The sequence below is a fragment of the Canis lupus genome, chromosome 24, assembly GCF_003254725.2.
Source record: "Canis lupus dingo isolate Sandy chromosome 24, ASM325472v2, whole genome shotgun sequence".
NCBI lineage: Eukaryota > Metazoa > Chordata > Mammalia > Carnivora > Canidae > Canis > Canis lupus.
In genome coordinates, this window is record NC_064266.1 from 26349871 (window position 1) to 26362869 (window position 12999).

A 12999-nucleotide genomic window follows, 5' to 3' on the forward strand; every position below is an offset into this window, starting at 1 on the left:
GTTTGACTCCTAGCTTCATTTCTTATATGAAATTTGGTGCCCCTCCAGCCCTCAGTATTGTCATCTGGGGAAGTGGAGTTGCCTTTCATTGTTAGGGAGTATTAAAGAAGACCATGTAAAGGCTAAGCAATTTCTGACACGCAGTAGGTGCTTAGTAGATATTACTTTTAACTGAATTTGAATGGTGACCTCCAAAACCGTTTATACCTTGTCTTTGCTCTTAGATGTGCAGCAGCTTTCTGCAAACGGTTTCTGATGTGCCTGTGGTTGGGGATATGTTCACTAAAGCAAATTCTCTTCCAATAGTTGTTCTGTTTGAATCCAGATTTCTGAAGGTATGAGACAAATGTAGTTAGTCTGCCTGAATGATATTCACAGGGAATCTGCTGCTGCTTCATGTGGTTTTCATCTTCCTGGTAATCTCTCTCCTGAGAGCATGTCTGACTAGATTCTTTCCTCCCTGATAATTCTCATAGAAATAAGTCAGTGAATAATTTTAATGCAGGCTTCTTGAAGGGTGATCTTAAGCCATTTCTGAGACTTGTAAGGTTAGATAGTATTAAGAATCACTCTGTCAGTCCCCAGGTTGCTGAGTGTGTTCCTTGGGTGTACTGCTGGATTCTGGGTTGTGTGAAAACCCTGGCTGATTAGCTTGTTTCTGGATCAGATTAGTATAGGATCTAGGATCTCATGAATTAATTCAGTAGATATGCTTTGAGTGCTTATTATTATGCACCAGGCACTATACTAGACCCCTAGGAACAATGGACTAGACTGGATGTTCAAGCAGCATCAGTCACTAAATTACATGTTTGGGTATCTGCCCTATTCAAGATACTGACTAGTCCTCACAGAGTTCTAGTTGTGACTTCACATTTTAACTCACCTACAGAATGGTAGATTTTAAGAATCCAAACAGACCTGAGAGATGACTTAGCCCAGTGCCTTATTTTTTAATTTTGTGACAAATCAGAGGTCTGCATGTTGGACAGCTAACTGTTGAGGTTGAGGCTGGGTCTTTAGGCCCCTGATTTCCGGTCCAGTGTTGTTTCAAGTGTACCTTGAGCCTTCCCCTGTAGGATTGACTGCATCTCTGACAGATTTGCACAGTGTCATCTGCTACTTTGTGTATTCACACAGGAATCACCAAGTTTGTTTCTGGAAACACAACTCTTGTTCCCTTTTTCTGTTCCTGCTAATTCAAAGTAATAGTAGCAGCTTTCCGAAGATCCTGACATTTTGCTGATTCACCAGCCTGGTTCCTGCTGGGGAGAAGACTGACACAAGAAGTGCTGTTCGACATCGGCATACTTGGGAAAGGCAAGGGCACAGATGTTCCAAGTTGTTAAGTTCTGGTCTTTAAAAAGGAAAAAAACAAGTCCCCCTATAATAACTTTGACAGACTGCCATTTCCCTCCTGTTTTCTCAGAGCTAAACTGTGTTTTTCCCCCCCTCTCATATGCCAACCTTCACCCTACTGCCCTAATGATATTTTTTTAAATCTGATTTTTAATTATGCCCTACATCAAATTTAAAGTGCATTTGAAATTTTTTTAATTACCTAATTTTAATTAGCTGCAGCAATTAGGGTAAATGTCATCCTTCTCAAAGTACAGTTTTTCTTGAAAGTGGTTTCAGGAAAGGGTAGGCCCTCTTGACTTGCATCTGACACATCCTCTCCCATTTCAGGACGCTGATCTCCCAGTAGCACTGCACTCTGTTTCTTGTCTTATCTGTGATCTATAATGGAGATTTTTCTTCAGGAGATGCTTGTTAACAATTTACTGTTGTACAGCTGTAACTGCCCGAAACACCTTACCATGAATAAACAATTTCATGGCAGTCATGACTTAAATCTTTCATCTTTTTTAACTCTTCATTTATCAACCAAGACCATATGTGGCTGGTTATGCTCCTGGCAAGCACAGGTCATCTTTGCTTTGTCCTTCTCTGAGAAAACATAAACTATAGGGATTTTAATTGGATCAGAGGCTGGTTTGTTGTAACCTTAAGAGGCAGAGGATGCGAGAAACAGCTTGTGCCTCGTCCTTTCAACCGTGAGAAGCAGCTTCAGAGTTTATTCTGGCGCTCTGCATCACTGCTGCTCGTGAGGGCCTGTCAGCGCTTCTGTGCCTCATCTCTCCCCTTGAGAGGCTGGAGCCCAGCCATGGTTGGCTGCAGAGTGGAATTCTGGTCTGTGAAGAGCATCTCTGGGGGTGAGGGGCAGAGAGGGAGGGGCATACCCCTCACACAGTATTGAAGAGTCACTCTGAATGTGCTAGAAGGGAACACAAGATAGGATCCAACAGCTGCTGTCTTTTAGAAATACTGCTTTTTAAAACCATTCTTCCTTTGAAGTAAGTGATTTAAATATGTTTAGAGCCCCTTTTTTTGGTGAACCTTTTGGAGTGTTTCTACAGAAACATAAAATCAAAGGTACATTTAAAGATATTTTCTTAAGGTTCTGCTAAACAGTTCTTGTGGCCCAGTTTTAGCCATATTTACTCATTTTGCCTAAAGGAACAAGGAAGAATAAAACAAGAGGAAGATAAAACCCCAGGTGGTGGCTTGTCACCCCTTTTACCACCAACAAAAATAATAAATGACCACAGCATCAAATCCATAAGCATCCTATTTTTGTATGTTCTTAGTTTCGTTCTCAACTTGAGTGACAAGTCCGTGGAATCCTTTCTAAAGTACTTGTGGTAGATCACGGCATTTATTGGCTTCCTCCTTTTTGTGATAAGCTCTGTTGGGTCCTCTTGGGGAAAGAAGAAATAATAACTCTAGTCGAGCAAAAACACTCACTTACTTACAAGTTACTTGCTATGTGTGGTAAGTGCCCTTGGAGTATTATGCTCACGAGATGCCATTGGAGTTCTGAGGTGTGAGTCATTTCTGGCTTGGGGGTGATTAGGGAATTGGGCATTGGAGATGGGTAAGCCTTTGATAGATGTGGAGATTAGAGTGTGTTTCAAGTTTATTTTCATGGTCTGTACCTTGGCAATGGAAATTGCCATTTCTTACGTGCTAGAAGCTGATGTGCTCATGTAGTTGGTACAAACTAACCAGGATATCAGGCTCATGACTTTTCTTGAAAACAAAACAAAACCCAAAACATCAAGACTACTGCTTCCCAGGTAGGTACTCTGTTCTTTAAAATACATATACATTGAGTAAACCAAATCGTTCAAAGTCCGCTTTCTCTCCACCTGTTTGTGATTCAGAAAAATGAGGTCTCATTGTAATGGTAGCTTAAGGCATTATTATAGCAGGTTGCATACTAATATGCAGGAGGGAGAAATTTGTTAGTTATAGGGGAGATTATTGGTGCTGATGGAACAGCTTTTTTTTTGTCTGGGATAATTTTAGGTTATTAGAACTATTCTTTTCTAAATTACTGTCTACTTTGCTTAGACTCTAGGAAGCCAGGAAGACCTGCAAAGTTGTCCTGTTGGATTTTGTGAAGAATTACTATGGGAATTGGAAAATAAAGAGCAGACAGGCTTTTTTTAGACCAGCAGGGATCAATTGAATTTGAGCAGTTTGGGTGTGAGAAAGCTAAAGTGGAACAAACTGACTGCAACACACCATCTTGTCCCAGAGGATGTGTACAATAGTCAGGGGTGCCATGTGTTAGAGCCCCAGTGTTAATGAGCAGGAATAGGGCTGGGAAGTGTTTGAGCCTCTTAAGGGCTTTCTTCTAATTGGACTGGGAGGGAGTTGGCTATTGCTCCAGTGCATTCCTACAAGCACTAACAAGACTGTGTATCTTGAACTGTTGTTTTGCTGGGAGCTATTCTCATCTTGATATTTCCAGAATCAAAACTACATTGAAAAGAAAGTACTTCTTATTCTCGTTCAGTAGTTTGACATGCCTGATAATCTGTGCTGATAAGTCACCCATTTTTCTGGAGCCATTTAAATATGCTCTGAAGAAAGTCAGGTCAGGTAAAAAGTGCCAAAATGGTAATCTAGGAAAAGGACCTCTTAATGTTGACATTTGATCTTATTTATGAGATTTTGGTGAATTCCATGCACCTGGAAGATAGGGTGGTTTGTAACCTGCTTTGGACATCTCCCCTGTGGCATAATAGTGCCCATTAGAATGTAGTAGGTATTTAATGAATCTTGAATGAGTGCATTTTCTCCCTCATATTAGTTTAATCTAGGAATGGGAGAAAATTAAGAGTCCAGGTTTATTCTAGGTAGCTCTGTGCCAACTATTTTAAAAAGAGAAAAAGACCATTGTGTTTGTGTTTTGAAATACATCTGCATTAATTGAGCCATATCGAATCACTGTCCGAACCTAGGAGTAAAAGAAAAAAGATTAAAACATAACAAAACCCACATTTGTTCCATTAAATTGGGTATAGTCTCTGGATCTAGACTGGTTCATTTTTTTTTTTAAGGAATTCTTTTTGAAATGACTTTAAAAAAAAAATGCCATCTGCTTATTACATCTTATAACTTTGTTCCTTATGGACACATCTCATTGGAGATTAATGAGATTAATGTTTAGTTTCTGTACCCAAACTCTACGTGGATCATATCCAAAAGCAAATATCTAAAGCCAAAAAGTGGAAGTAAATACCCTCTTTTTCCAAGAGCCTTTGTATTCTGGACCATTTCATGCCCAGCTGGTCTTTTCTACTTCACCTCTTATTACACTAGCTTATTGCCCCAGTAGTGGACAGGTACGGAGGGAGTGTGCGGGGTGGCCTTTCTACTCGACATGACAAAATAGGCTATCAAAAACTGTGTTTTAGTAATTCACAGAGAGACAGGCTCTCTGTTTTCCTATTATACTTGGACGGGAGAGCCTTTTACCTTGTGAAATGAAATTGTAACTACAGTGGAAAAACCTATCACCCATGCCCAGAGTCTGCTTGTGAAGAAATGTTGGATGGGCGGCAGACCATGCTGAATTTTCTCATCAAGATTGAGAGTCTGCCTGTCTATCTTTAGTTTTGGTTCTCATTCCTCTTTCTGGTCTTCAAATGACCCCTGTCTTCTGGGTCATATTACATTATCCAGGAGTTGATAATTAAAATTATGGACTTATTACTGCCTTGCTGAAAGGTTATTTGGTGAAAGTTAGGAATTTATGTAAAATCAGTTAGCAGTAGAATTGATGAGATGTTTACCAGTCATGGTAGCTGATAACTGGTTTCAAGTTTGACTTCTCAACTGAGGCAGGAGAATAGGCAAGGAGATAACCATTGGAACATTTTTAGAAATGACTTTCCTTGGTGAAAGTTAGGCATTTATCCTGTCCTATATAAAACCACCACCATTGTCAATTTTTTTTCCTTTTTATAAAAAGTTCGTAGGTTTAATGTGACACATCTGTGAGCATGGTATAAGACTAATCAAAGAAAAATATGATATCTGGCCCATAAGACCTTGGAGGCTGAAAAAGGACTTGATCAATCTGAATGTCTATGGCATAGCCGAAATATAAAATTAGATCTTCCAACCCATGGTGACCCAGAAAGGGAGACCATGCTGTTGTTAGCTTACATTTTAGATTTTAGAGGTTTCAGGAGAAAGTGAAGGCAACAGTGAGGGCTGGGCTTTCTCTGTTCTCTGGGAAGACTTGGCTAACAGTCTTTATTATAAGATACTTTCATGTTTTCTTAGTACTTTGATTTGCTTGGTCTTTGATATTACGTGATGTTATTTATTCCTTCTAGCTACTCAGTGAGATGGGCTGAGCAGAGATCATTGCTACCGTTTTACAGGTGAGGAAACTAAGCTGTAAGGAGTTGAAGGGGCTTGGACAGAATTATACAACTAGTGATAATTTCGGGATAGTTCAGGTCACTAAAGATAGAAAGCAAAGATGAATACGACATGACTCCTGTCCTCTTGTTTGCTCTGACTCTTCATCTGTTGTTCTTTCATATATACCCCACCTGTCTCTTGAGGCTGTTGTTTAATGAACAGTCATCCTATATGAGTTCTTAGTTCTGCATGGCGTTATTCAAGGGAGGTAATGATAGTACTCTACATGCCTGATGTTCTTGTCCTACAGACCTCTAACTCTACAGTGGATGGATGGATGGATGGATGGATGGATGGATGGATGGAGAGATGAAATGCCATGCATATAAAATAAGCATATGACTAGATAATAGGATTTTTACACTCTATATGGAAGAACTTTTTAAGAGCATATATTTGGGAGTTTCTTAGATGAGGAGGGTGAGGGGGAGTTTTCTTTTTTCAGCATCTTTTTTCTTCCTGAAACTTTTAATAATTCTTGGTAGAAATCTGTGACAGTTCACTATAATTACAATAGAGTCATTAGCTAGAATTTACCTGAACCTAGCCCTGTTTAAACTTGGTATGTATTCCCCTGTGCAGTAATATGAAGTGTAGTGGCTAAAGTATCATTTTTGGAACCAGATGGACCTAACATTCTGCCTTAATATTGCAGTGACCTTTAGCTAAAGTACTTAACCACTTTGAGCTTTTTACCTCTCTGATCTGTAAAATAGGGATCACACGTATCTTATAATGCCCTTGTGTGAATTTGGTAGCACAGTGCTTGGCATAATGATGACTTTTAGACATGGTGGTTATTACAGTGGCGACCACTGCAGTCTTTACTACTAGTTCCTACGAGTCGGGTAGCTCTGGGGCTTCTAGAGGTTAGTTTGGTAGCCAGTTGTTTTTTTTTTTTAATTAATTCAACTTAAGTGTTTTGGTTTACTATATGTCAAATATGATGTGTGGTCTTCTGTGTCACCTGCTTTCTGGTTACTTTGTTAATGAAAACTAGACTAGCACATAAAGGAGTTTTGTCCAAAGTTGTCTTAAGTTTTGTAGCACTCTCGTGTTTTGGGTCAATATCACTTTAAAGAGTGAATGAAGGTGGCACAGAGAGTTTAATTACTTGTGCTTGATGGTCAACTGGTCAGTTACAGATGAATAAAACAAATCTGCTAATATTTTTTCTTTCAGCAAAAAATGTTCATAAAATACCTGGAATGTCAGTTGGCACTGAGCAAGTCCTATCATTCTTATTACTGTGTCCTATATCTTTCCTTTTATTTTTTTCTTTCCAGTTCTAGTGAAACTGCCCTGGTTCTGACCTTGTCTCACTCTGAATTCGGGTACATGGTATCTTTTCCTCCAGACCTGGCTCCCACCCAGCCCTCACAGTTACCTGCTCATCCTGCCTCCCATCTGCCCACCCCCACCCCCTGCACTAGGTGCTTTCATGCAGCCTGCACACAGCTATTAGCTTATTCTTTCAAAATATTATTCTCTTCATGCGGTTCTTTTTTTTTTTTAAGATTTTATTTATTTATTCATGAGAGACAGAGAGAGAGAGAGAGAGAGAGAGAGAAGCAGAGGGAGAAGCAGGCTCCGTGCAAGGGGCCCGATGTGGGATCCGATCCCGGGACTCCAGGATCATGTCCTGGGCCAAAGGCAGGTGCTAAACCGCTGAGCCACCCAGGGATCCCCTCTTCACATAGTTCTAGTTGTAATTTTCTCTCTTCTCCCCTTTCTTTGTCCTCCCCTCCTTCCCCTGATCCTCTTTGTTCTCTTCTTCATGTACCTTTGTACGTTCCAGTGTCTCTGTGTGGCTTTCTTGCCCCTCTGCCCTCATCCTTTTTAGTTTCCTGTTTTCTGACCAATCTTCTAGCACATCATTCCTGATTTCCAAGTTAGTTTGGTAGCTCCTTTTCTAGGATGTCTATATTCCTCATTTGTTACATGTTGGCAGTTGCCTGTGGTGTGTAATTTTTAAATTTCTCTGATTTTTGAACTTCCTCATTTTGTAGATGAGGAAACTGAGGCCCACATTGAATAAGAATAATGGATTTGCTTTTGTCACCGTCACAGTGCTTTCTTCTCGTAGACATTCAGAAATGCAGGTCGGCAGAGCACGGTATCGGTGTCCGTGTCCGTGTATGAGAGAGAGAGAGAGGGATTGTGTTTCCAGGGTGAAGAAGGGAAACAGTTTCCAAACATAACTCCTTTGTTCTCTCTTTCATGTTTTCTTTCATATATATTTTCCTCTTTCTATTTTTGCCTAGTGTTTAATTCTCATTGTTCTTCCTTTTATGTCCACAGTAGCTCAGTGTTTAAGGAGAGGGAGCTGGGGCGGGGGGGGGGGGGGGGTGTTTAGCGCAGTCCAGTGTAAAGCCTTCCCTCTACATCTGAAACTGATTTCGTTGTGCCCTGCTCTCTGCCGACCTCTTGGTGAACACCAGCCATCTCATCTCAGAAATCGTTACTGCCTTCGAAGGTGAACTGTACAGGGTAGTTCAGATTATACTGAGTTCCAAGAATTTAAATTGTGAGGTAGGGTTAAGGGTGTTGGCCTCCAGAGCAATTTATTTGAAATTTATGAAAATGTGGTGAACCTATGGAATAAGTGACCAGGAAAGCAGCATAAGGAAAAAGACTGAATTAGTTAACAACATTGACTGAACACCCACTGTGAGTAGAACCCTGTTGAAGAGATGTTAATAAAACCACAGTGTATTAAAGGTGAATGGTAATAAAATGATTGACAAGGAAACAGGAGGGAAGGAAAGAGTTTGATAAAATGTCAGTAGGGTTTCAATATGTACGTGATACCCTTAACACTTTTCACATGTGTCCATAGCTGTGGTTGATTTGCTTCAGGAATTAACAGATATAGACACCCTTCATGAGAGTGAAGAGGGAGCGGAAGTACTCATCGATGCTCTGGTAAGTTGCACATCCAGGTTGGTTTTGTGGGTATGTGCATCATCCCTGTTGTGTCTGTGAGTGGCAGCAGGTGGGTGTGGGCTCTGTGGTGAGACTGCCCTGAATGAGTGAGAAAGTAGAAATGCAACTTGGGGGGGTACTTGATAACTCTGGAACTGTGTAAAGGAAGGAGTTATAGAGGCCTAGCATTTACTAAATATCTACTGTAGGCAGGCTTCTTCTCATTTCTTTTCTTTTTTTTTTTTTAAAAAGATTTTATTTATTTATTCATGAGAGACACACAGAGAAAGAGAGAGGCAGAGACACAGGCAGAAGGAGAAGCAGGCTCCATGCAGGGAACCTGATGTGGGACTCGATCCCGGGACTCCAGGTTCACTCCCTGGGCTGAAGGCAGGTGCTAAGCCGCTGAGCCACTCAGGGCGTCCCCTTTTTCTCATTTCTTTCACTTTATGTGATCCTCACCATATCCTTTCATATAGATATTACCATATCCCCATTTCCAGCTGCGCCACTGAGGCTTGCAAAGGCAAAGACAGTTTGCCCTGGTCACGTAGCTGGGCTTTGAACCTGTCTTCTCCTTGACTCTGTGTTCTCCTAGACTCCATGTTCCTGTTCTGTCCCTAACCATGGTGCTGCTAACCTTTTCACAGATGTTTTTTCTCTCCTCTCCAAGCACCAGTGAATATAGATACCATTATTATTTTACAGATAGGGAATTGGGGAACGTTAAAAGTAAGGACAGATGTTCTAGCTCATCCAGCCAGAGTTGCATCCCCTGCCTGTAGAGACAGGGCCGATGGATTTCTCTGTGCTTTTTTTGTGGAGCCTGGGCAAGGCTTCAGAGTCCTCTAGGCAGCAGCCAGTCAGAAGGAATTTCTGTGTGAGTTAAACATAGAATTTAACTCATCACATGAGGAAACCCAGATACAGAAGGACAGCCCTCCACTGGGTCAATCAGCCAGGCCCTGACACCAGAGCCTGTGTGTTCAGATCCCCACCACACCAGCTTCCCTCTCTAGCCAGTGATTGTAGAAGCCTCCAAGACTGGAAAGGTGCTACAACTGGCCAGTGGTGGAGGGAGTCTGGTCCAGCCTCTTACCCTGATACCCTGATACTTCCTGTGGGGCTCTGTCCACCCAGCATGCTGTCTCCCTCTAGGCTCAGTTAAGTTTCCCTCTGTTATCTTCTACAATCTTGTGTTTTCTTCTAAGAATGTCTGTAAAATCTGGTTTTGATACAGTTTATAGTTTATCAAAGATGGCTACAGTAGGTTGTATTAGAAGCACCGGGGTGTTTGTTAGGCTATATTCTGGCCCCATCTCAAACCCACTGAATCAGAATGGCTATGACTGGGGCCCCAAATGATTCTGACACCCCATTGCTGCTCCACCCACCCTCTCCTCACTCTTTCTCTCTCAAGGTCCTTGACACTAGAAATTTTCCATGTGCCATGCTTGTTACTGGTATTTGGTGTGAATGGAAAGGCTGTGAACCCACTGGATATGAAGGACTGTCTCCTACAGAGCATGAGGCTGGAGTCCAGCAGGGCTATTTGTGACTGAGTTTGATGAAAATTTCTATTGCCATTTTTCTTTCAAGCTCCTTCCTAGAGCGAACTGCCACTTTTGTAGAATTCAGGACCTTTATTTTTCCTTTGAACCACTGTGCAGAAAGAAAAGGATGATCTTGGGTTGTCCTTTTGTTTTGAGGAGCATCTGAAGGAAGGCTGTGGCCCTTGCTCCTGCTCTGGGTCCCCACAGTGGCATTTGTGCAGTCTTACCTACTAGAGGTTAATTATAGTGGCCCTGAGTGAGCCTTCCTGCCTGGTCCCTGGGCTGATTTTAATTACCATCCTTTGCCTGTGTGAATAGGGGAGATGAGAGAGAGAGCAGCTAGCCTGGCTGCTGCCTGTAAAACGTACCCAGAAACAGCAATTCACACAAAAGCCCCCTTTGTGTTTTCTGTGTTGCTAAGCCCACCAACAAAAGCTGGATTGTGCAGATTTTATTGTTTGTTTGGAAAGAAACAGTTCATCCTCAGTCTGGGGAGCTGTTAGGTAGCTGCTACACAGGGTTTTCTGTTTGTTTAGGTTTTTTTTTTTATTATCATTTTAAGATTTTGACTCTTAACAGCTTTATACTGATGGGGTTGGTGTGAATCACAATTGAGCGTTCCTAGACTCCTATATATTATTTACTTGTCTGCAGCCAGTCAGAAGCCATCAGTAAATAACAGAGAACAGAACTGGTGGATGGTCTTTCATTTGTTTTTTTTCTCCACCCTTGCGCTGCATTCAGTAGAAGTTTGATAAGTATTCTCATATTACAAGAGTTGAGTTGTCTTTGTAGTTTTAATTTGGGGCCAATATCAGAGGCTTGGAATTGCATGAGCAGAGGCTAGAGGGCACAGAGCAGAATTTATTGTGGTGTGCAGTTTGCAGTTATTGCCTTGGTCTTTTTCGCAGTTGGAAGTCCTAAGCAATAGACTAGCACATTTGTGGGGAGAGAGTGCTGTCCTGGCATTCTTGGGGATCTTTGGGGCTTAAAATTTGGTCTGTATCTACAGTTATTACTTAAGCAAAAGGTGAATATTTGTGCTTTGTAACAAACTGATTTGATAGCCTGGAAAATAGAGTCTTTTCTGAAGAGTAGTAAATGCAAGGGTATACTGCTTTAATGACACTTCTTTGGCATACCTCTCTAAAGAAGTCTTAGGACTTCTTGAGGGTTATGATTAGATTACAGTCATTTCTTACTTACTAGTCCCCAAATTTGCCATGTGCTTGGCAGCCCCATGCCTTTGCATAGACCTGCTTTCAGCATGGCAAGCCTTGCTTCTCCTAGACTACTTGCGATACTCCCACTCTTCTTTTAAAGCCTGACTTAAAGCTTGTCTCTTCTGAGTGTTTTTTAGGCTCATCCCCCGACTGGAGTTTGTGTTCTTTTAGCACTTTATGTGTAATAGCACTTGTCACATTGGCTTAGAGACCATCTATTTATAAGTTAATCTTTTGTGAGATGTGATTCCCATCAAGGGAATGGCCAAATTATCATTTACCAACTGTGTGTCCTTGGGAAAGTTACCTAATCTCTCTGTACTCAGTTTCTTCTTCTGTAGAATGGGGGTACCAGTAGTGCCTATTGCATAACACTGAAGTGAGGAATAAATGAGATATTTAATAAATCTTTAGGACAGTGTCCAACACAGTATAAACGCCAAGTAAATGTTGGCCATTATCTTCATAAGGGTGTTATTATGCCTGGGACATACTAAATACTTAGTAAATGTCAAGTTAAAACAGTTTGTATCATCTACCATGCAGCAAGAGGTTTATGTTTGTTGAGTTCAACAAGCATTTTTTTTTCATTTTCAAAAAATGTTCAAAAAACACTGAATAAATACTCAAAAAATTTTTTGAAGAGAATGGACCTAAATAAGGCACGATAGATATTTGATTAAAAAAAAAAGATGAAATAAGTAATGATACTGCGGGGCAGAATATTAAGAACAGTTGTGAGAGATGAAGCTTCTCTGGAAGTGGGGAAGAAGGAGCAAATCACTTGTGATGGGAAAGAATCAGTAAAGACTGCAGGTACTTTCTGTGGCCTCAAAGGGAAGCTTTAACAGGAGGATGCATGCAGGTGTCCCAGGAGAAGAGGTGAACTCTCTGAGGCTGAGCCATGACATTGGCCATGGTGGCTAGGAGCCACCATTTGGTAAAGAGTTTCACAAAGTGGCTTTGATATGGAGACTCAGGGGTTGCTCTCCATACCCATTCTTGCACTCAATTAACCCTACGTAAACATTCAACTTTGAGGTTCTGTGGTGGTTTGGCTTGGGTTGGTTGGCAATGCATTTGTGCTACTGAGGCACAGGCAATGCATGGGCTGAGCTTGGCAGGTTTGTGATTGCCCTTAAAGGCATTTATTATGTAAATGTCTGGATCCTATCATTTTTATCCCTTCTCATTTCTTTTAATGTCTTCACCTTCATTTGTATTTGTCCCAAGCAAAATTCATTAGTTCGTTCATTCATTGAATGCTTATTGAGTGCTTTGTATGTTCTACATTCCAGGAATCGGGTATATAGTGGTGAGCAAGAGACAGTCTGCTTTTGTGGAGCTCAAATTCTAGCGTAGGGAGAAGCAGTAAACAGATCAGAAACTAGTTAGTGATTCTCTGTTACATAAAGGATTAAAATACAGTGATGTGATGTATGGTGACTGGGAAGTCACATTAGATTTGACAGTCAGGGAAGGCCTGAGCTCGGCATGACAAGAGGAAACCA

At 41.2% G+C, this 12999-nt stretch overlaps 1 protein-coding gene across 5 annotated transcripts in view; it reads left to right on the top strand.

Moving 5' to 3' along the window:
• CTNNBL1 (catenin beta like 1) overlaps nucleotides 1–12999 on the top strand; it is a 161377-nt gene that overhangs the window by 45265 nt on the left and 103113 nt on the right. For all 5 annotated transcript variants that reach the window (XM_025470034.3, XM_035705466.2, XM_035705465.2 and 2 more), the window contains exon 5: nucleotides 8615–8712. In XM_025470034.3, the coding sequence (XP_025325819.1) occupies nucleotides 8615–8712 (98 nt within the window). The remainder of the gene's footprint in view (nucleotides 1–8614; nucleotides 8713–12999) is intronic.